The sequence below is a fragment of the Ostrinia nubilalis genome, chromosome 1 (genome assembly GCF_963855985.1).
Source record: "Ostrinia nubilalis chromosome 1, ilOstNubi1.1, whole genome shotgun sequence".
Taxonomy (NCBI): domain Eukaryota; kingdom Metazoa; phylum Arthropoda; class Insecta; order Lepidoptera; family Crambidae; genus Ostrinia; species Ostrinia nubilalis.
Genome location: NC_087088.1, coordinates 16081722 through 16106485, shown reverse-complemented (window position 1 = coordinate 16106485; position 24764 = coordinate 16081722). Strand labels below are relative to the sequence as shown.

General features: G+C 38.2%; 1 protein-coding gene across 2 annotated transcripts; it reads right to left on the bottom strand.

The window, feature by feature from the left end:
* Positions 1-1290: 1290 nt before the first annotated feature.
* Positions 1291-24634, bottom strand: LOC135074129 (atlastin-like). 2 transcript variants are annotated; one of them, XM_063968437.1, is made up of 13 exons: positions 24564-24634; positions 14527-14731; positions 13306-13452; positions 12168-12323; positions 11916-12068; positions 11098-11233; positions 10237-10421; positions 9696-9911; positions 8942-9184; positions 8491-8742; positions 8167-8418; positions 7441-7725; positions 1291-3619 (listed from the first exon to the last, which is right to left on the bottom strand). In XM_063968437.1, the coding sequence occupies exons 2-13, from the start codon at positions 14722-14724 to the stop codon at positions 3497-3499; spliced, it is 2346 nt and encodes a 781-aa protein (XP_063824507.1). In that variant the 5' UTR covers positions 14725-14731; positions 24564-24634; the 3' UTR covers positions 1291-3496. The 2 variants fall into 2 exon arrangements, with proteins under 2 accessions (XP_063824507.1, XP_063824503.1); XM_063968433.1 differs by lacking the exon at positions 24564-24634 and adding an exon at positions 14808-14872.
* Between the last annotated feature and the right edge of the window lie 130 nt (positions 24635-24764).

Sequence of the window (24764 nt, the reverse complement as noted above, 5' to 3'; positions counted from 1 at the left end):
ATAGTAGTCCGTTTCGAACCACTACACCAAACGGCCGATAAATATTTAAATTCTAATAATAATCAGGCTATCAGGGATTTTTATTTCAGAGTTCATTAATAATATCGTATGATTTTTCCCTCATACTCGTGAAACAATTTTTAGTGAAACCTTAATATAATTAATAACTATTGGTGAAACTGTAATTGGTCTTTTATCTTCTGCAAAAAGGCTTTTTAAAGCGCCTTTCCACGTGTCATGTACGAACGTGGCACGTGTAATGTCTGAGATGCACCATCTAACTTTAACCGTAACTATAACGATGACCGGGGTTTTTTGTATGTAGTTTGACAGATTTTTGACGTTTGTTAAAGCCAAAGTAAGATGGTGCAGTGCAACCCAGCCTTAGTTGAATGATTTTGAAACGTCAAATGGCATAGATCGGAAATAATAAGCCGGCATTGATGGCAACGTCCTCCTGCAAATGACATTTCAGTGTTTTCTTACGTGGTATAAATCGGAACCAGCGATCCGGTATGACGGTGGCGCCCCCTGTCAATGTCACGGGTGGAACGGTTCAGTCGTAGTTCATCTTTAAGTTAATTTATAGCCCACGTTATTATTATTAACAAGTGAACATCCTTGACGCCGAAGAAGTGTACCTACCGTGACAACGTTCAAAACTGTGATAACTCAAAACTCATACACAAAGATAGGTATATGTACGTCTCAATCTCAGATCATAGAAAGAGAAGTCTCAATTGTTCTTCTAGCCAATATCCACACACATTTTGTACTACTTTACTGACTTTTCACTCCTCTACGTAGGTAAAGTACGGCCAACGAGAAGCGATACAAAAGGCCGATTCGACTTTCGATTAGAATTGACAATCTATTCTGTCTCTTCCCATCTTGTTTAGTTGTGTTAATGTCTCGTTCTCCCGCCAAAATATGTCAAAGTCAAACCCTTAGGTTGGGTTGCACCATCTTAATTTAACTTTGACAAACGTCAAAAATCTGTCAAATTCTATACAAAGGCACCGGTTATCGTCATAGAATACCGTTAAAGATAGGTGGTGCAACCCACCCCTACTATTCCAAATGACAATGACAGGGTTTGTTTACATTTGGTATCGCTTCTCGTTGGCCGCCGTACTTTAGGTACGAATTGAGGATTTGTAAATAATTATGCATTTGAATTTATGTCAACACTAAAGTACCTACTAAGTTGTTGATTGTATGCGAAAATTTAGGTAACTTTATTACTCATATTGGCTAACATTCTTCAACTTCAATTAGTAGAACACTCTGTACGTCATATTTGGTTATGATTTTATTGTAAAGAAGTGACAACCGTTCCTTGCGAGGCATGCAGTACAAAATAATATGCAAGACATGCAAGCAATGCAACTGCTCGCTGCGCTGGACTTGCAACCCGGTCGAGTTACCTGCGCAGTGCGCACCTGGCAGCAGTGACGTCACATCTCTGTTAGTAGGCGCACACCGTTGATATTTAGTTGGCCGATAGTTGTGCCCGATTTTAAATTGTATGAAGAATCGGCCAAATCGAATCGGCGTAGTGTGCGCACTCCCATACATGCCCATACTGATCAACTGCCCGACTAAATAACTATCGGCCGACGAAAAATCAACGGTGTGCGCCTACTCTTACCCGGTACGGACGGGGCGAACGCGGGCAAGTAGTCAGAGTGCGCAGTTAGCCCGGTCGGGTTGTACCAACGGCAACAGTGTTAACTACCTTACCTTACCATTGCCTGTCATGTCGTCTCGTCCTATCGCAAAGAATCACCATTTGATGAGAGCGAGAGCAAAAACGGAAATGGATAGTTAACAGTGTGACCGTGTGTAGGATTTATAAGCTCAGTTAGTGTTATCCTTTCCATGTACGAGTAGTTACCTACAGTGTTATATAAAATTTAAAAATGTTTCAACGCCATAAAAAAACTTACAAAATACAAAATGTTATCTCTAATGCATCGTTTTTCATTTCATTTGACGATACACAAATGTTTTGCTTACCTACCTATATGTATGTATTTACTATCTGAAATGTTCATACAGATAGGGTAAAGATCGACTTTATGATCACTGTACCATTTTTGGCAATTAAAGGCTGATTTACTTTTGTAATTATTATACCGACGGCACGTGCACCACTGCAGCGGTTACTTGAAGTCGGCCGCAACTGCAGTACTGACTTACTAAGCCCCGATTACGGTAATTTTTAACGTCTCCAATACAGCTGACGTACCTACGCTGTTCGTACGCTGTTTTGACCAATCGTATCGCAGAATCGAAGAAGCGCGTCTGGATTGGAGAGGTTAAAAATTACCGTAATTGAGGCTCTGGTCTGTAAGTACATAAGAAACTAGCTGTGCCGGCGACTTCTTCGGCTTATTCCACTATTCCCTGTTGACAATTCCCGTCAAAGAAACGGCAGCACTCATGGAGGTAGACAACACTTGTCACTTGCTGGACTTCTTCAAGTGCTGTCTGTAGGCAGTTGCAATAGCACCTCGGTTTATTCGGAATAGCACCTTTTAAGAGTAGGTAGGTATGCTATAAACGTACGTAATTGAGCTTGAAATAATGAAGCAGCCTTTACAATAAACCGTCTTTACCTAGAGAAGGGTTTTGGCTGCGGTTAAATTAATTGTCATGTTCAAACATTTTACCACAGATTTTACTTAATACAAACTTATTTCTAACATGTATATTCTAAAGTTAGTATATTAGGTAATATAAAAATTAGTATAACATTGTTATTATTTATCAAGTTACCTAATTACATAAGAGTAATAAAATATAGGTATATAATTTTCAGGCACGCATGAAGTGATATGTGGTTTGGTTATGTAACTCGTATAGATGACCTAAATTGAACTGTCCCACCAAACTCATTGACAGGGGGACGCCACCATCGTTCAACTATACAGGGTAGAATTTTGTAATGCCACCTGGTGGGAAAGGTACCTACTCTTAATACTGTAGATAAAAAATGTTACTGAAAGAGAGAAAAAGAGAACTGCATTCAAAGATTTTCGATTTTTTTTCGAAAATTCTCTACCATACCATACAATTTCCTGTACATAATTAAAATCATTTAAGATTTCATGGTTTTCCTTTCATTTGATTTATCAAGATTGTTAGAGAGATTTCATCCTTATACTTAACCCTAACGATCGATGCAATAAAAATACAGGGTGTAATTTTTAACAGATTTTAGTTGGTTCGAATTCCGGATGTGGCAAGCAAATTTTTGGAAATCTTTGAATGCAGTTCTGTTTCTTTTAAAAAACAAAAGAATGTTTTCTTTGAGAAAAAATGTCTATCTACTATATTAAGAGTAGGTACTTTCCCTTCAGGTGGCATTACAAAATTCCAACCTGTATAGTTTCCAACATGGCAAAAATCGGAACCAGCGATCCGGTATTGACGGTGACGCCCCGCTGTCAATGTCACAGATAGGACAGATAGTCAGTATTTTGGATCTATATCAGTCATCACTGTCATCATTATTTAACCCTGACATAACATCATGTCCTAACAAGGGGTTGCTTAGTTCAATAGCCATTATTTGGAGCGGGTTCTTGTAGCGCTTATGAAGTTCGATGATTTTCTGAAAACAAAATAAAGTTACTAAATAAAAATATTAACATAAAACTTTACACATCACGCATGGACCTAATACTTAGACGTAATTTTTTTCTACATTTTGGAACTCTAATCGATCCTGTTTTAAAGAAAGAAATGTTTCTATCGAACCAACTAAGTTACTCAGAAAATGGTTTCGATTCGTCAAGTGCCTTTTTACCGCCGGTTTTTGTTCAGAATCTTCAAACACTTTATTATTTAGTTTAATATGTCAATGCATTTGAAAGTTCTGATTGGTTAACAAGCCTACAAAAAGATCTAACTCAAGTCTACAGTTAGTTCAGACACGTCAAGCATTTATTAATGGGTGAATATCCCAAACACGTTTTTTACGCGGCGGAGCTGAGAATCGATGGGAGAAATGTAACTAGAGCGATGATTTTTTTTTCTGTATATGTATAGTTTATACAGCGTTTTACATGATAGCAAAGTCTTCAGGACAATAGGTAGTTATTTTATGTACTAAAAAAATTTTCAAAGACCCAAAATCTAATAGCGGTGGCGCGTCCTAACTCTATTTCTACTCATAAATTGTGTTATTCCTTCTTTCTCGGGTATTCTAGTAATTTAAAAATATAGCCATAAAATACATTAAATAAGACTTCCAAATGATATGAAAGAAATATGATATTTCATATTTTAAGTGTTTTAAATAGCCTTTCAAAACTGTCCCACGAAAAAAAGCAATTACATTATCTCAATTTCGACACTCTCTTACTTCTCCAAAGAAGCTTTGAGAGACGTAGAGTTCTTCTTCCCTGCATCACTCAACTGTGTCCTCCTGATCGGGCTATAAAGACTTGCGACGTGTGGTATTGTTTTTCCAGCAGACCCGTAAATATTTGTATCAGCGGCACAGGAATACAAAATTTTTCAATTTCGCTGGCAAGTGTATGAGTGAAAGCTACTTACTTAGATGCTAAACGATTCTTTAACATGATTAAAGTTTGGTGTTTTGTTGTATCTGCATACAGAAATTATTGATCAGAATTAGTTTTCTTTATAATTTGAATTTTGTAACAGTTTTTCAATTCCGGTGGCGCAATTTCGGTGGCTCCGGTGGCGAATCTATTGCCGGAATTGGTCTTATTGGCTCTGGAGCATTGTACCTAGGTCTACTAAGGTCTCAGTCATAACTACAATATCGTCAGTGAATCGAAGTTGTGTGATGTACTCGCCGTATCTTGATACTGAGCTCGGTCTAGCTCAGAAGCTTGAAAACCTCTAAGTGGGAGGTAGTGAAGACTTTAAGAGATTATGGTGTCTCCAACTCTGAACCCTCGCAGCAATCAGATTAGTTTAGAGTTTTGATCTTGGGGGAGGGCTGATATGATGAAGTTTTCATACAAATACTTCAGAAGTTGCATGTATCGACAGTCAATTTGACGCCATTAAAGAGACTGTAGCACAGCCCAGGTCTTGACCGAATCGAAGAAGGTACAAAAAGGCCAATAATAATGCCTGATTATAGTCCTCAGTCTTCTGCATAATTTGACGCAGCATTAAATATGTATACGTAGTATTACGAACGTCTTTTCGAAAATGAGGTTGTCTGGGAGACTGGATGTTGGATAGCGAGAGTGTCATGTTTCAGGAAAAAGCTGCCTCACCTGACTCTGGACCATCGCCAAAGTCCATTCCATTCCAGTCTCTAGCACCACCACCATGTCTTATTTTTTGGTTTATCGACCAATAAACATGGTGGTATTTAAGAGAACTTTAGTACTAGCATTCCATCAGATTTCATAAGCTCAGTTGTGATTTAATTATTTCCTGGTACATACCTTGTTGTTTTTAATAGGGCATTCTAATCTCACTCAAGCTAAAGTCTAGGATATCTTCGCTAAAGTGTCGGAATCAGTCTAATTACAAGTAGTGCTTCTTAATCTCTCCTAGCAGCTTAGGCATTTACCAAAATGGTTCTGCTATCCTCGTTATTCATTTTGTTATATTCAATTTGGTCCTCGCAAATACATACTTTCGATTTATTATAAAAAATCGTCTCTATAATACACTTTGTATCAGCGTGAGGACTTGGATAGCTATTTATACATCGATACTAAGCAGAATCTTAAAAACAGATGAGAATAGTCCTGAAACAGCTAAAATTTCCCTAGTCTCGTAGGTTGCAATCTATTCTGCCACTCGAGATGAAAATTCGTGGGGCTTTGGAGCTGGATTGGCACTGGTCGTGGATTAGGCTTCATCAGTCGACAGCTTTTGAGCATCTTTTATTCGGCATTCTTCTATTTCGGTGATGACTTCTTCTTCTTCCTCGGTCCCTCACTGATGAGGATCGCAACCGCAGATAGTGTTCCTTCATAGACTGCGGTCATAAGCTGTGTGGTGATCGGAGAATGCAAATGTGATTAAATTGCCTGTTCGTCTAAAAATGATTACTACATTTTGATTTTTGCAGTACTATTAGGGTGCAGCTCAGTACGCTTTTACAGTTCTGGCATCTTTTGCTAGGCCTTCTCTCTCTATGAGGCTGGCTGGATTTAGTCCTCCGTTTCTTAATTGTACTACTTTCATCTAGCTCATTGTCGCTAGGTTTGCATAGTTTTCCGTTAAATTACCCTGTCACAAATATGTAATGTGTTAGTTCAGTAGCTGGTATAGATCTAGAAATATCTTCATACTTAATCTCCAGTTCGCATGGTCTTTAGCGAATAATTAGTTGCGTAATTCTGAGTATAGGATAGGTATGATACCATCATGAAAACTTGGCTAGCTTGGACCAATATTTTTACTTATGGAAGATAAACCTAACACCAACCTGGGGCAGTTGGTCGCCCTCCCGGGACTAGAGTTGGTTTCTGGGTTTGAGGGTCATGTATGATGTCTTTGTGATGACTCTAGAATAACGGGGCTGTTGGCGGCTAGAGCCAGAAAGTTTTGGATTTGTTCTCTATGGAGGGATTTTGCCGTTATCACCATGCTTAACAGGCTGGTTGGTAGTTCCAGTATGGTAGTATAATACCCGGAAAGATGCTGCAGCCCACCCTCCAGTATTTTGATTCCTTAGTCGGCTATTACGACTCACGTGGGAAGATTTGATGCTTTTTAGGGTCACAACACAGGCCTGAATATTGTTTTTAATTATAAACATCTTTACTGGATAATAATACTTAATTGATTACAAATAAATAAGTAATTTGAGACAATCATCCGTAACATTCCGAAGTCCGCTGTATAAATAAATTTCGGTGGATTGGTTCTTAATTCCGGTGGCTCAAATACCATTTCGGTGGCTCTTGATAATTTCAAATTGACATATCTCGAGAAGTATTAATAATATTTTGATCTCTACCATATCATTGAATAATACAAGTTATTTACTATTATTTCTGCCACAAAAAAGTTTTGGAAAGTGGAAATTAAAATTCGCCACCGGAATTAGGCAAAAAACGATTTTGTTGATATTCACCCTAATACATAATTAATTACTTACCTATTGTGATGGACAAAGTACAATTTACAAACTCTGAAAGGGATCGTAACCGTGTCAAATCGAACCGTTCAGAGGGCTTAGAGTGAGTTTAAATAAAACGTCCTCACTAGTGAGCGCGTTAAAAAAATAGAAAATTTTAGTTTTTGAAAGCTCCCGCTAGGGGCGCTGTACAATCCGTAAATTTTTACGCGCTCACTTGTCTAGTGAGTCTAGTGACATTTGATGAAAACTCCCACTGAGCCCTCAGTATTCTTTGTATGAAACTCCCTACTGCAATGCGCACAGACCTAAATTCAGATAATAATACGAGTTGATTTAAGGAGAATACGCACGGCCTTTAAATCTTCATAGTAGTAGTCATTTGGTTCGATAAGCTCATCGCGACGGCGGGCCTTGAAGACGGCGATGGCCTCGGTCTTGGAGGCCTGGTGGTAGCGCCGCAGGTCCAACGACAGCTGTATCAGCCGCGCCGGCGACAGCACCCAACGTAGCAGCGCCGGGTAGGGCTCAGTCTTGTTGTCCATGAGTTTACGATACTGCTCAATCGCGGCATTAACAGCGCCTATGTTCAACTCCACGTTGTTTTCTTGTACCTGTGCGCAGTGCTGGTCAATCGTCTGGAAACAAGTTTGTTAATAATGATCAATTGTGCGTACTTAGTGGTAGTGGTACTAGTATCTATTAATTATCTGTAGTGGTACTTATTACAAGTGGGTAATCTTTTAACGACACCTACGTCTAGCACAATTTAAATAAGCCGCGTTCTGTCACGTTTCTAGGACGATTAAGATCGTGACGCGTGAGATTTTTCAGATTGTAGGTAATAAGTACGGAGTATGTAAGTACCTACTTGCATTATTGAGATTCAGAATCAAAAAACTGAAAAGTCAAATTATGGCTTAGTAATACAATTAGTAATAGTGCAAACACTGAAAGCTCTTCAACATGTAATGCTCAGCGCTCATTTCCTCATTTATGAACTCGCACATGTTGTGTATAATAAATGTAGGTAGGTATATAATTACAAAATTAATATACAAAAATAGTAGTAGAGTTACCCTTTCGATTTCCACCCAATGGCTATCAGGTTCACCTTCAGCAACTTCAATTTTTTCCTGATACATCTTTCTGGTCTGCACCCTCACGTCTCTTTCTTTTTCTACGAACTTCCTTGGCGGTACACACTTCATGTGCATGCCGAACACTTGAGCCATGCGGTCTTTGTAATTCGATACCACCGCCATCACGACTGCTGCAGTGTTAGCTTTATTCAGTCGAACATAATTCACCAATTGGTTATTTACTATGTCCTAAAATACAAGAGCAGCATGAGAATGAAACCAATTTTATAGTAAAATAAAGAATTCAATCAATATAATTACCCTCTCCAAGCGTTCCAAATAACTATCACAATGAGACGAATCAGAGCTGTGGTTCCGTTTGCTCTTAAAGAAGTCCATAGCAGCTTGAAGCGCCGAGGCATGCTTAGCATTCAGCAAAGAGGTGCTCATGCAGGGTTGGCCCTCGGTTTGCCGATTCATTTCGGACACGTACTCATTGACTGCTCCAGACAGATGGCCGCTGTTGTTCATTTCGTTGATCTGCACCAAGCTAGTATAACGCGCGTTTATATCCTGGGCAAAACAAATCAATCATTAGTAACTACCTTGGATTGAATCATCCTTAGAAACTAATAGTGTGGAAGAAGGTGCGGTCGGTCGGAAGTTTTGTTTTAAAATATTATAATGGCAAACAATGAGGCAAAAGGATTTTTTATATTCTTAAAAAGACTGTAATTTTATGTGTAAATAAAATCGATAAGTAAGTGAATACCCTTATCAGCTGCTTTGTCTCATTGTCACTGCTGGTGACTTCGAACATGTCCTTGAAGCCTTGAACAACGGTGGCGTATGCGGCGTTATGGGCGTCCTCCAGGGCCGCAGGGCCGACGCACAGGCGCGTCTCGGCCGTGGTCCCTAGCACCAGCTCCACGTACTGATTTACTGCTTCGTTGTACGCCTTTCCCATATTCGCCTCGTTTATTGTGATAAAATCTTGCAGACGACCTTCGAACTCCTGGACACGAACACAACAGCTTTAGCAAGGCAGCGTAAGCTTTAGGATCCGTCAGTAGCCTTAACAACTGTCTTAAATTCTACATGTGTGTATTAAATAAATTCTCAATTTTACCTTGGCCAGTTAAATCTTAACGTGCATCCCTGAATACCCTGGCTGCACGCAGCTCAAGAAATTGAGAAAATAAAATTGAAATCTAAATAGAATTTATGTAAAAAAATTCTTCTTCTGTCTTCTAAAGGTCTATTGCTTGTGGAAATAATAATATGTATAAAGCAAGTCAAAGATGGTCATTTGCATCATATATTTCTTTGCATCTACTCATACTGCATTACTTCTTAATAATTATCATCTTGATCATCATTTTTTTTTTTATACCAGTCCCCCTATTAGGTTTACAACACGCAACGTATGATGATCTTATCGTGGATGAACGATACTTTATTTCAATAATTTTAATTCAAACCTTAACCTTCCAGCCTTCAAACTGTGAAGTTATCAATGTACGTACCGTCGTGATTCTTGCCAGAGCCTGGTCGATGTTCTGGCGATTCCCCATGAGCCTCCTGGCGGTGAAGAGTTCGCGGGCCGCGGCGACGGCCTGCGCGTGGATGCGGCGCACGGCTGCCGGCGCCATCGGACGCGCGCCCGCGCACTGCTCCATGTGATTCGCGAACTCCGCGCGCGCCGCCTCCGTAGCGAGCAGGAGACCCGTCTCAGCGGCCGCCTGCAAATACAACGGGTTCTTACTTTTAAGTTGTTTCATTTTTGGCACCCCTCCCATAATCATCAAAGTCCCTTCAACTGTTTTGGATTCTCACCTACACCAAGTTGGGCTCAAAACACTTCATTACTTTTATTCATTGCCACAACGCATCTTAAGCGCTTTTAAAAACCATGACACGAATTTCGCGATGTGAACGTTTACAGTTTAAAACACTGACCACAACACGTTATGACTTTTTGTAAGCTGTTTTTTCGTCTCTGATCTAATGATCGTTTTCGGTCTTTCAGCGCAACATTGTTGTTTTATAGCCTGTTGTAGTGCTGACCTGGAGTATCGTAGCGGGCTCAGGCAGGTTGCCGCTGTTGAACAAGTCCATGTAATTCTTGAAGTAATGGATGAACTCGTCCGCCGTCACCTTCTGGCCACCGATACGCTTGACCACGAGACGGTTGGGCGCTAACACCAGAGGCACCAACTCCAACAAGCACGTCCTAAACTCTGGCTGAAGGTCTGAAATCAGCACAAAGGTGTCAGCATGCGGTCGTGTGAACTCGCCTGTAATCATTCAGAAACATCTACAGTAACAGTAACTAAGCCATCGCATACTCAATCAAATAGCTTTAGTATCTACATTAAAATTCAGCATGCTACTACTAGACCTCCGCAGTTGAGCAAACAATTATAATTATTCGATTTGTATGCTCGGTAAGGAATAGACAATACCTACTTAAGTCTCGGTAGCCGACATGAGTTTTTATTGGGTTCATCTGTTACACCAGTGGTTCTTAACCGGTGGTCCGCGGACCACTGGTGGTCCCTGGAGGCATTCCAAGTGGTCCACGAAGTGCACTTGCACGCCTTAGTCAAAACCACTTTTAACTGATTTTTGCAATCAAACTGGTTTACTTTTGACCGATTATGATTATAAGGTGGTCCCTGACAAGACAGAAATTTGGTAAAATGGTCCCTCATGACTTAGAGGTTAAGAACCACTGTGTTATACGGAACATTTTCAAGTGGATTAGAAGCACGTAAGTCCAGAGAACTGCGATCTCCAACCCGCCTGCCTAGCGTGGAGATTATGGCAAAACCCTCCACTATAGTGGAGGAGGCTCATAGTCCAGCAGTGGACTGTAAAGGGCTGTTGATGATGATGATGATGAAGTCCAGAGAAATTAACACCTACCTGCTAAGCAACCTTGAAAGCCCTGTGTACCGACATTGTAGCCTGGATGAGCCATGAGGAAGCAGTCTATATTTTCGAAGCAAGATCGCAAATCGCGCCGGAGTTCTTGGAGCTGAGGCGGTTGCTCAGGCCTAACCTGTATAACGAAAACTGTTTCTTAAAATGTTAGTAGGCCTATCTCTAACGGCCCCCCATTAAGTGGGGCGTGTTGGGTCCCCCCGTGTAGGGTGATACGTCCGCGGAAGGTGCCTTGGTCACCCTTGGTCGTTTCTAGTTACCCAAGGAGCCGACCACTATGCGGCAGAGGGAACACCCCAGGTTTTTAGTGGGTTCGAGCCCCACAAAACCTGCCGTCCCCCACGGTAGGTATATAGGCCATTTTCTTAGGTAAAAAAGGCCTATCTCTCTAATATAATACAATTTTCGTGATACAACGTTTGTAGTTAGACTTCTCCGAAACGGCTTGACCGATTCTTATGTGGTGTGTAATGTAGGTATAGGATTCAATAGGTCTGAGAATAGGACGTAAACTATTTTTCATACCCTTATTTATATGATAAAGTTTTTCCACGCGTACATAAAGTAGGTACAGAAGGAATATAATAGTAAGTCCAAAAAAGTAGGTCAGAGCCAACAACCTACAAAGACCTACTCGAGGGTTAGGAACTTTAATTAAAATAAAATCTCATGATGAGCAAAATCATAACGGTCAAATTTGGTTGACGATTACCTATACACGAGAATGATTTTAATGGGCTGTTACTTCGGATCCAAAAGAAATTGTAAGAATTTCTCCCAAGATGATTGTAATAACGTACTTGCAAGACCCTCTCAATCAGGCGTCGGCCACCTTCTGCGCCGTGCGGGTAGTTGACTACGTCACTAGTCCAGTCTCGGATAAGAAATTTCAAATGTTGGAACGGATATCCAGCGTCATTGTCCTGCACCAGCCGTGCGATCGCTGTAAAATACTGTTGAAAGAGCAGAAACAATCAAGATAAAGAGTAGTTTCAAATTAGATTAACTAATACTTTATTGTATATTTTTAGTCCTTATTTAATAATGATCACCTGCAGATGTTGGAGGTTATCTCCCCCGAGGTCTCCCTTGATGTTGTAGATCTGCACCGAGGAGAGCAGCGTGGACAGCGCGAAGATGGTGGTGCACTCGCCTATGGTGCTCTCGTTGTCGAAGGTGCCCTGCGTGTCCATGAGCACCACGGCCACCTGCCCCGCAACGTGCAATTTAATGGCCGATAAGGTAGCCTGAATGTAGGAGCAACACCGATCTTGCGGCATTACTTACCTACACCAAACCGGGAATCACCGATGCATACGAGTATAATTATATTGACGTCGCGTGGTCTCTACCGTGCTCTTAGTTTACGGCGAAAATAAAAAGTGTCAAGCGGGAATTTTTCAAGTTCAAAATTGAATACAAACAAAACCAAAGATTATTATTCCTCATCATTTCAGCCATAGGACGTCCACTGCTGAACATTGGCCTTCTCCAATAATTTCCATGTTGACCGGTTGGTAGCGGCCTGCGTCCACCAGTCACCTTCCTGCTACCTTTATGATGTCGTCGGTTCATCTTGTGCCTTGTGTTTCTTTACGAGATCGAATCAGAAATGTGGTGAACCGTAAATGAACGAAAGTCGCTGACATAGCCCGACGGATTAGCAAGCTGAAGTGGCAATGGGCAGGGCACATAGTACGCAGAACTGACGGCCGATGGGGCAGCTAGGTTCTGGAGTGGAGGCCGCGTACCGGAAATGCAGCGTGGGATGTTCCACCACTACCAACGACAAAGAATTAAGTTTTATTTTTTCAAAATGGAGTTTGATAATGCGAATTTGAAATTTGTTGTCGCCACTGGTTGGATGCCCACCACGCGTGCGCAATATTTAAAATGCGACGAATCACTGGTGCGAGGCGTCGCTCTTTTGTCTTTTCCTTTCTCGTCGTGGGTGCCAAAGTTGAGGTAAGAATGGAGAGTCGTCAACAGGATTCTTCCAGGTCAATCAACTTCAGCAGTGACGCCGAACGTGCGGCCCAAGTACGAGGCGAATTCTCTTCAGATTTATAATATTTATTAGTATAGATACGGTGAGTCGTGATAGGTGCCTATCATTCGCTGTATCAGCTTGGACAGATCTGTAGCCGTTTCTTGATTGTTTATTCTCGAACTCAGCCGCCATTGTTTTACCTGTTCCCCGTTGGAGAGAGTCATCGGGAACATGCGCGACCAGATGTGGATGCCGGTGGTGCACCGGTCGAGGCTCGCGCGCCAGCCGAAGCCCGTGAGCGGTTCCCGCTCGCCGCCCAGCCATGCGCCCGACCGCCGCTCCGCGTCCTGCCAAAACAATTCGATAGCACGTACACATTAAAGAAATCTCTCTCCAAGTCGAGCAAAAAAGCGGCACGGCCGTACCATCCTTTTCTCGAAGCAATTCAGGCCATTTTCGACCCCCTGTATCATCGTTGTGGTTGTGGATAAAACTAGAAGACTGAATTTTCAGTATCCATGCAGGCATTGTAAAGACACGGTATATTTCAAATTTCATTCAATTTGAACCAGTAGTTTAAGAATTATAACGGGTCAAAGTTTCTTAATTTTGTCACTCACTGACTGACTGACTGACTCACCGATCATCAAATTCTAAGGCACTTCTAGCAGACCTAGAAACTTCAAATTTGGAATATAAGTAGTGTTTGGTGTATGAATCAAGGAAAAACTAAAATATTTGGGGGCACGGTAGTGCAACCGCTAAGTCTAGCAAAATTTTTCAATTTCGGTCCAGTTTTAATAAATATTTAACTACTTACCTAAATAAGTTTGTAATATCATATAAAATTAAATATAAAGGCACACGGTAGTGTCCCCGCCAAGTCGAGTAACATTTTTCAATTTCGGTCCAGTTTTCAGCTCAAGAAGTAGAACCGGAAAAGAGAAAACGGAAGGCTACCTACAAAAATGAGAAAATTTCATAAGTCAGAGAGAGGTCTTTAAGAAAATTCGTTGCTGGTTAGATATACATACAATAAGTAGAAGGTACCGAAAAGGAAAAAAGTAGAACTGTTTACAAAATACAAAAAGAAATGAGATCCCATCAAAAACAATACTTGTCAAAAAAACCAAGTCTCGCAACTCAGTTGTTCTACGGTAAAAAGTTGTGAGATCCATGTAATACCAAGTCCAGGCCAGGAAATCTTTAACGTTTTACATAAATTATTGACTTGGCCATCGCATGAAAACACGTGTAAATTAAATTATTTAGTGCGATGGATACGTACGGATTTAGTTTAAGTAGGGAAAACGCGTTGGGGTTTTGGGGTTATATTATACATTCTGTATAATAATATTATTATTTATGAAACTGGAGCGAGCTCCACGCCAGCGCGCCACGGCACGGCGATGAGCACTCACCGAGGCGTTGAGGTAGCGCAGGAAGAAGTCGAGCAGGAAGGACTTGCCGCCGCGGAAGGCGCCGGCCACGCTGAGCACCGCCACGGGCAGCGCGCGCAGCTCCGGCGTCAGCAGCGCGCGCAGCGCCGCCTCGTCCAGCGCGAACGAGCGGTCGCTGTTCACGTCCACCACCTGCAGGCTGCGCCCCAACTCAACCATACTCCTCCTGGACAGAACAAACGAACTTCCCCTTAAGAACAATGGTAACAGCATTTGGAGGGAAGATTAGCCAGTGCCAGTACCTCAGTAATTGAGGATTTCGGGTTATTTCGGCCTCGTCTTCACTTTCCATCAGGTGAAATGCAGGCCAACAGCTTCACTTCGCTGGTCGCTGTTCACGTCCACCACTTGCAGGCTGCGCCCCATGTTGTAGTCCATTTTGTTGCTGCTTTGAAAGTTACGGTCAGATACCACTTAATGCATCGAACATAATTATTCGCCAATGTTTGTTACAGTAGAGATAAAATAATAACCAATAGGTAGGCACCTTACACTATTTTAAATTGAGTTGTTGTCGAATTGCCACAAAGTCGATTTCACACTTTTATAAGTTCTATAAATTGAATGTAAATTCGTCATAAACGCATGGCAGACATGGCAGTACTTCAAAATAATTTGCTAGAAATTAATACAAACGTGTGACAAAACACATACATTTTTTCATGACGAGCTGTCAAAACACGATTTTTAGATTTTCGTATGGCAATTCAAATAATGTGTAGGTCCGACCGACGTCACGACAGCCAGGTGCGCAGCGTAGTTAATTCGACCGGGTTGTAGGTTTTGTGGTCACTTGTTGCTCCCAACTCAATTGATTCACCTACTATTTCATAGTGTCGAAGTACTTAATAGGTACATATTTCATTCTCATAGTAACCTAGTTTATTCTCATAGTAGACTACTCTTCGTTCAATCAACCCCTCACCAGTCACCACTCACCAAGAATTACCGCAACGGCCGAGCTTGGGCTGTCCACATTCAGGTGATTCCCGCTACTTTCAGAATTCGGTCCACCTTGAGGTCTACCTATCTACTAAGTTATCGTTCATAAATTAATTTATTTGGCATTAAAGTTTTAAATAATTTAATTAATGTAAGTACATTATACAATGTTTGACTTGACGTGGCGTCTATGCATAACTCCAGGAAATTGCAGACATTTTAATTCTTTTTTTTTGTTGAGCTAAAAATAAAAGGGTACTTCTCATTTACACTCAAATTTGATGGTCACACAATAATAGTTCATAAACGGTATAAGTTAGAACAATACCTTTGAAATCAGATGATAAAATATCTATTTAGCTACATACAAAATAAATTTTATCGTAATAGAAGCAAAAATAATACGAAAAAATCACATGAAACGATAAAAAACGGGGTCATTTTTCGCGTTCTCATCGTGTCACACCTTCGGTTGCAATGAAACATTTGGTTACTGCATTCACAATTTTCATTCAATTTGTGTGTAGCATATACTAAAATCATCGTAATTAAATATACTTTCCACACAATAGTAAAAAAAATATATTCTTATAATTATTTTGAATTGAGAAAGCGAAATACGTTGGTCACACGATTTTAGGTACCTAAAATTTTGAGTAATAATACAAGATTGCCGTTAAACCGAACACCAGCAACCAATCATAGCGTTCTATTCGGTTAACGTCAGTCAAGCTTCGACCATTGGGGAGGTGAGATAGGTCGATCGTCACTCTGCGAAAGAAATACGTAGCTTTTTGTGATTGTCCATAGACATACCGTCGCTTGCTTGAACAATATTTTCTACCTCTAAACTTTAAACAATTTAATTGAAACTTCGCCATTGAAAACTTAAGAGCCATTTTACATTTTCGTGCGAATTTCTAAGATTTTGGAAGCATGAATTACTATCTTAAGCAACACCCAGATATTATTTAATAACTGCGAAAGATAGGTCAATCCTTGGTGTTGACCTTTAATGAAACGGATTTACTAAAACTCTTTTGCTCAATTCACAGTGCCCCATCTCCCACAACCATTTTACGGAAAAATTGCCGCAGACTCATTTTCAAAGTCCTGTATCTATTATTTATGCTCATATAATAAGCTTAAAAATATATAGTAATCATTGGACATATATTCTTGTAGTCCATTAATGAAATAGATTCTTGAATTTCATTACCATTATTGAGTAAAATCTAAAAATAATTTGGCAAATTTGAAGATTAACGTCACATTTTGATCGTGGTTTTTGGTTTAAAAACACAGCAATAACTGCAATAAAAGTATCCCAAAATAAAGAATATTCATTGTAGAATTGATTTCTACAGTTATTGTTTAAATATTAGTAACCACTTTGTCAAAATATTGATGTGAATATCAGTATAAATTACAATGCGCAAGCCGACATCGATTAGTATGGCGCGAGCGCCCGTCAAGGCAGGACCTGTGTCATTTTTCCCGCCGTGACGTTTACGTGCGTTCGTGTCGTGAAGCGTTGATTTGTACGGCGACCAAATACATTTGATACTATGCCGAGAGGCTGTTTCGAGTCGGCCGGCCGAGCAGAAATTGAAATGATGAATTTTAATTTCTTTGACGGATCTGGGTGTAACTATGTATAAATGTAGGTACCATGTATTTAATTTAATAAATAAATTATAAAAAAGTATATTATTATCCATTATGCTAGCACCCTTAACACAAGCATATTGGTTGCCTACTTTTGGACTAGATGGCGCTGTGAAATTGTCCAAAGATTTGTTTATTTATTTATCCGCTTTGAGTTTTGTTTCGTGAAGAAGAAAAAGAAGCGTTTTGTTTCGAGAAAGCTTTGTTGTTAAATCTATACTAATAAAAGAGGAAAGATTTAATTGTTTGTTTGGAGGCAATAGGCTCCGAAAAAAATTCTTTCACGATTTAGAATCCTAATTTTTTTCTATGTAGGCTATAAAATATTTTCAAAAACTTTAGTCCAAAATCTTTGATAAAATTCGACGTTTAATAAATAAATTAGATAACATATTATTAATACTTTTTTTTCAGTACGATTTTAGTACTTGTTTTTCAGAAATTCTACGATTTAACTAAACTTCTAAAGTGTTTATATTTTATGCATAATTTATTAACTTCTAAAATATACATTATATCCTATTGATAGATGACGTGCTTCGTATTTTATTAAAATTATTACCTGACTAGGTTAAAAAGGTGTGGAATGTTATTTTGGAGATAACTTGGTTCCATAGAAATATAGAGAGATGCTAAGTAATGCGCTGAGTTCGAAACTCAGTGTCGTATTAGAAATTCACACACACAAAGAAATCAAATTGTGTGCTCATTATCCACTACGGTATCAGTATTCAACGTTCGAATAATCTTTAGTACTATGCAAGCAATATAAACTGTTTACATAATGACGTCGCTACTGTCATCATTGCTTTCACAAGCAATATGTTCCAATTTGTCCCTTGTCACATTTCCCTTTAGTTTCTGTGATCTGTGCTTGTTTCTGAGTTGATATCAATGAAATATTCCTTAGCACTTTTGATTTAAATTATTTTTTAGGGTTCCGTACCTCAAAAGGAAAAAACGGAACCCTTATAGGATCACTTTGTTGTCCGTCTGTCCGTCCGTCTGTCAAGACCCTTTTTCTCAGGAACGCGTGGAGGTATGAAGCTGAAATTTATATCAATTACTCAGGTCTACTGTCCCTTGAAGCTGTGAAAAAATCAAACTTCTAAGCCAACGCAATCAAAAGATACAGCCGTTTATGCCGCAAATTTTCGACACTTGCAAGGGAATCAAAACCTACAGGGTGCTTCCCGTGAACTCAGAATCTTGATTGAGATAAAGGAAAAATTACGAAAACCATAAATTTTTAGTTACATCACATAATATATATTTTTTAAATAATTTTAAACTTACTACCCATTTCCTCATAAACGCGTAGAGGTATTAAATTGAAATTCATACCAAATACTCAGGTCTATAATACCTTTAAGCTGTAACAAAATCAAACTTCTATGTCAACGCAATCAAAAGAAACAGCAATTTAAGCTGCATATTTTGAAACTCGCAAGTACTCGCAAGGGAATCAAAACCTAAAGGGTACTTCCAGTCGACCTAGAATCTTGAAATTTGGCATGAAGCAACGTTTTATAGCACACATAAATGAAAAATTCCGAAAACCTTAAATTTTTGTTACATTACAAAATATACATTTTTTAATAAATATAAACTTATTACTTTTTTCCTCATGAACGCGTAGAGCTATCAAGTTGAAATTCATATCAAATACTATAAAATAAAGGATTACTTAAACGATAAAGAGATCTTTGTCTTAAATTTATGCTCCTCCATCTTTCCCCATTGTAATGTTATGAATTTCATTTTGCAATAAAAATACCATAGTTATGACTCGATTGTCGTAATGAACGAACTTTGTAAACCTTGCAGGTTTGTACGGAACCCTCGGTGCGCGAGTCCGACTCGCACTTGGCCGGTTTTTTTATTTTGACACGTGTTTGAAAAATCAAGGTCAGATTACAATAAAATAACAAGTGAAAACGTAACATTGCATTGCAACTCGCAATTTCGCAATATTGATGAGGAGATTTCATTGGAAAGTCTGTATTCATTCCTAGGATTCCCCTAACACCATTAAATTCAAGGGAATTCAAGAGAGTGCAGTTTCCCATCTCATGCTTAGGGACCACGGTTTAAAACAGTGTGGTTGCATAGAGCCTGCAACGGGCAACCGCGTGCGCAGCTGCTCATACTAATTTTCGATACAAAAGCAAGTGTTGGCGCCCTCACGAGTTTTAGAAGAGTTCCATATGGTGGCGGGAGTAGACTTAAAGGAAATCTATGCTTCTCCGACGACCAGTTGTATGTGGAATACTCCAGAGTATGCGCACACAATAGCCTGGTGATTTTAGCACCTGAAGGAAAAACAAAAAAACATTGTTTACAAAGAAATCTGCGGCAGGTGTAGTGTTTTAATTTTGTTTTAGAAAGATCTCATAATTTTGTAAGTATTCAAATATTTAAACATAATAATTTGTAGATTTTATATCAAAAAATATAATCATTTAACAAAATTAATTTTCTTAGAATATTTTAATTCTATTAGAACCATTTTCCACTTCATCGCAGAAAGTCGCGGGCAAAAAGTATGAAATATGTAGTATTGCCCGCGGCTTCACCCGCTTGAAAATTAGTTTGTCACAGATCGTCATAAATTATAAAATGAAAATAAAAATGAAAATACTTTTTATTAAATAAACACTTTACAATTACAAGATATGTGCCGCTCTCGTATAAGGTTAACCTGTGTAACGAGAGTCAGGCTCCTCCTCAAAAAAACATAAGACTAAAATTTAGTGTTTAGATTAAATTTTATAGCCTATACATTGTTATTCTGGTCGACGCCAGGGATGGATGAGCGTCGCTGTCGCTGGCGACAGGGTCTTCTGGTTCAGGGTTCATGGCGTAAGTCTCAGGCAAAATGAAATCCACTACACACAGCACTAATAATAATAATTACACACAGCACTAGAGTCGTATCGGAACTGAGTGAACCAAAGGTCTTGCGATAGGAACGTCCGACCCGAGTGATAGTTGAACACAGACTGCCTAGTACTGCTGTACTGTACTGTAAAGTTTCATCAAAATCTGTTCAGTAGTTTTTGCGTGAAAGTGTAACAAACATCCAGACATCCACACAAACTTCCGTATTTATAATATTAGTAAGACTAGTAAGAAGTAAGATAGTAAGATGAATTATTTTAGTTATTTGTTTACTTATAATAATATTTATTTATTTATTTCTTAGCTCTGTCTGATAATGGATCTGGAGGAGATGCAATGGCCACCTCCGTAACAAAACAATAGAACCCTATGGAGTTTGGGCTTGTGTGATTCGCCTTGACGAATATTTCGTATCCAGGGTCCGATGATGGAGCTGTAAGGGGGCAGATTTTTTTTTCACTATGTGACTGTCTTTATTTTGTACTTAATATATATTTTACATATTATACCTATTCGTGTTTCATTATTCGTATCCAGGGTCCGATGATGGAGCTGTAAGGGGGCAGATTTTTTTTCACTATGTGACTGTCTTTATTTTGTACTTAATATATATTTTACATATTATACCTATTCGTGTTTCATTATGAATCGAAATATAAAAGACTTAATAAACTCTATTAAAAATTTAAATTAATTTATCAAGTTTGAATACCTCATTCTACCTTAAAATTTATAACTTAAATCAAGTCTTAATGCGGTCACGGCTCAAGATTTTTTTGTCCATTTCAGCGTTCTTTTTACTCTTTTGACGTTGCGTTGACAGCTTTTACCTAAATTCGCGCGGAATATTTTTGTGAAATGGCTCTTAACATGTTAGACTTATTTGTGTAGTATTCGACTTGAACCGTTAAATTCAAATTTAAGGATAATTCATAAAAAACTAAAATTTTCGTCACCTTCGTGGCATCACCTTCGTGGTGTTTTATACACGAAGGTGATTTTAGGCCACGAAAGTGATTTCTTGCTTTGGTTTATTTTAAAATATAGTGACTGGTGTTTATGTTTTTACAATATTTTAATAATAATAATTATACGTGGTAAAGTAGAGATCAGTACATCAATAAATAAATAAATAAGGGCCTCGTATTTTTGTTGTCTGTCTGTATGACTGTATGTATGTCTGTATATGACGTGACTGTGTATCTGTTTGTGAGATAAAGAAGAACGGTCACGCCCCATACAAAAAAAAACCCAGACCCGACAGAAACGAGACATACCGCAGTTTTTTTGTCATGTCTTAATTAGTAAAATTATATATTTTTTATATTCGAAATCTATGTATAACACCAAAATATTACCCTTTGTTTTTGTTCTGGCGTTATACAAAAACTAATAAAAAATGCCTATTTATCACCAAAATTGGTAAATGTATGTACCTAAATGTCTATTACAGCTGCTATGGAATGTATCTAGGTGACCTGGAGATATAGCCGGATTATACAGGGTGGTTATACATATGGAACGATAAGTGATCTCACTCGATTATTTCTAAACTATACAAGATATCGAAAAACTAGTTACTGATTCTGAAAGTTCTTCACGAGCTCTTTCAAATGGTACCAATAATAGGTTACAGATTATGGAAGCTGGTAACATTGAATTTTTGGATTTTGTAACTTCTCGTTTCCACCCTGTATAATCCGGCTGTATCTCCAGGTCACCTAGATACATTCCATAGCAGCTGTAATAGACATTTAGGTACATACATTTACCAATTTTGGTGATAAATAGGCATTTTGTATTAGTTTTTGTATAACGCCTGAACAAAAACAAAGGGTAATATTTTGGTGTTATACATAGATTTCGAATATAAAAAATATATAATTTTACTAATTAAGACATGACAAAAAAACTGAGGTATGTCTTGTTTCACTGTCTGGGTCACAGATGACCGTTCTTCTTTAATCTGAAGTTTGAGTTAAAAGTTGTACAACAAAAATACGAGGCCCTCTGGCCTAAATAAAAGATATATTTTTGTTGAGGGACTGATAATCAGTTAGAGTTATTTTTCATTGAGGTACTGATAATCCGTTTTTTGCTTCTTTAGCATTTCAGAATGCCACCAGTGTCACCCTTAAAACCAATTGCGTAGAATCTTGTAACTTAGTAGGTGACCTAATCGGTAAAATTTTATCTTGTATTTAAGTAGGTACCTAAGATATATATTATGTTATTGCTATTTATCTATGAAAATAAGACAAAATATATGTTTTATATACACTTAAGAGTCATTTACAGTAGTAAAGTTTGAAAAAATTAGTGCTGTCAAGTAGGGGAGAGGGGGGCAGCTTTGGACAGGGGCAGCTTAGAACAAATGAATTTAAAAATCACTGGTTTAGGCTACAATGGTATAAATCATAATTTATATTGCCAGCACTGATGCGCATAGCTGTCACATCTCATTTTTAATATTTAACTGTAGGTTAACCGGTAAAAGTGCTTTTTTATTTTTGACTGCCAGTTTCGCACTTTTTTATTTTGGTTCTAAGGTTTTTGTGGACGTAGTTTTATAAAATAGTGAGTGGTTTGTTTACTATATGGAAGTTTAAATAGTTTCAATGAAGATTTGATAAGAAATTGCAACATAAAAGTATGTTCCGTTATGAAATTTCTGTTTTTTTCTGGAAATATACCCATGGGGCAGCTTTGAACGAAATGGTTGGGGCACCTTTGAACTTTATCAATTTTCTTTTTTCAGTGGTATTATGAAACTTTAAGTTTTCTAATACTTCGTAGAAGGTTCTTACATAAAAAATAAGCAGATTGCTTTACTGTAACAGATAAAATTTCAAGCTGGGTGAAGTCCGGGCAAAAGCTAGTTTTAGTAGTTGATGGATATTTTTAAAATTATGCAGTTTTGTCTTTGATGTGTCATTAAACAGAAAGTTTATTAGTATTTAATTAATTGATATATCTTATATTTACTTTTTTTTAATAATATCCCTAAGTTTATGTTACTTTGTACAGAGTGATTTAAAATAAAATAAACATGTTAAATTGATCCCAAATGACACTGATCATTTAGAATTTTGTTTATTAATTATTTAAAAAATACACATTCATAAATATTCAGTTTTATTTCGTTGAAAAAAATACTAATTCAAAACTGCCCCAGGCGTGTTCAAGGCTGCCCCGACTACGGGGCAGTTTTGAACATTTACAGGTCTGTGCAAAAATCTGAATATCTTAAAAAGCGTTCATGAATAATTAAGAAGAACATCATTATTTTGTTGTGTGATAACCATGACCTCTATCTAGGAAGAAAAAATTAATGAAATCAGTCAAATTTAGAAGATATTTAATAAACTATGAAAATTGTTCAAAGCTGCCCCCCTCTCCCCTACAGAATCACTTTCGTGGCATCAAAAAATTCAAAACGTTAAAGCTTCCAAACGAGACTCACTATTTGACTGATTTACTGAGAATATAATCTTCACATCAAGCGCTACAATTTTTGTTTACAAAAAGTTGAAATAAGTTAGAAATAAAATTCGCCACGAAGGTGACGATGAGAACCGTGGCGATGAGAAATACCCAAAATTCATCTGAAGTTCTGAGTATCAATACAAAGTTCTATTCGACTCGCCCACTCTTGACAATAATAGTTAGATTTATTCTAATAGCTTGGTAGTCAAATCTTAGCTTGTTAGTTGAAATAACTGTGAGCGCCACTCTGCTGCATGCAAATATAGACGGTATGGATCACGGTTAAGATCTCGGATTAGCTTGGTGGTCATGGTCAAGGCCGCGTATGTTTGTCTGCTTCGTGCCAACGAATATGCACGGTGCTCAACGACACAACTCTTTGTTATCACAAATTAGCATACCTACCTAAAACCAGCATTTTGAAAACAATTCACATTTCTTTCATAATTAAACCTTAATAGGTACCTACTGGCACCTATAGTAGTTAATAGTAGTATCTGATTACATACTTACTTAAAACTGTATTTAGTATTTTCATTTTTCTAATCACAATTTGAACGTAGTGTGCGTGTAAGCAAGCAGGTATTATAATTATATAATTATAGGGATTTTAATCGACAATTTAGAACCTTGGGAAGTGCAACACTCACTTACCTACCTACTTAATTCTCAAATTGCCTGGCGTGAAGTGGCTTATCTATCACTCTACATTATATTAGTTAGGTAGGTAGGTATATCAGTCTTATCAGCAGATTCACAATTATCTCAATATAAATACCTACATAATATTATAGTATAGATAGAGCACATTTCAAACTAATTCATTTTCATATTAATTTATCCCGAAAATTTTAAAATCACTAACTGACATTATGTTTACTAAAATATGAATAAATTAAATCAAATACCATAAAACATGCACGATGTCTGCCAAATAGATGAACTGTCCATGACTAGATTAATCACTTTAAAAGGTAAGAATACAATTTACAATCACTTACAGTTTTCAATAGTGTACACCAGTTACCTACTGGATCTCAAACCGCCACACTGCGACTACGTTCGCCTGAAATGAATAACTAATAAAGTATGTTGTACAACTGTGCAAAGCTAACGGCGTTGAGTTAGCAATAACGCCTTAAGACTAAAATTGGACGTATAACATTTTACACTTAAAACGTTTACAAATAAAGTGCAAAATG

What these genes read in the sequence shown, in the direction of transcription:
- LOC135074129 (XM_063968433.1), bottom strand. Translation starts at nt 14,857, where the DNA reads ATGGAAAGTGAAGACGAGGCCGAAATAACCCGAAATCCTCAATTACTG. An exon ending in CGAAATCCTCAATTACTGAG is followed by an intron (nt 14,732 to 14,807) that starts GTACTGGCACTG and finishes TGTTCTGTCCAG; the next exon opens with GAGGAGTATGGTTGAGTTGG. An exon ending in ATTTGGAACGCTTGGAGAGG is followed by an intron (nt 8,419 to 8,490) that starts GTAATTATATTG and finishes CTTGTATTTTAG; the next exon opens with GACATAGTAAATAACCAATT.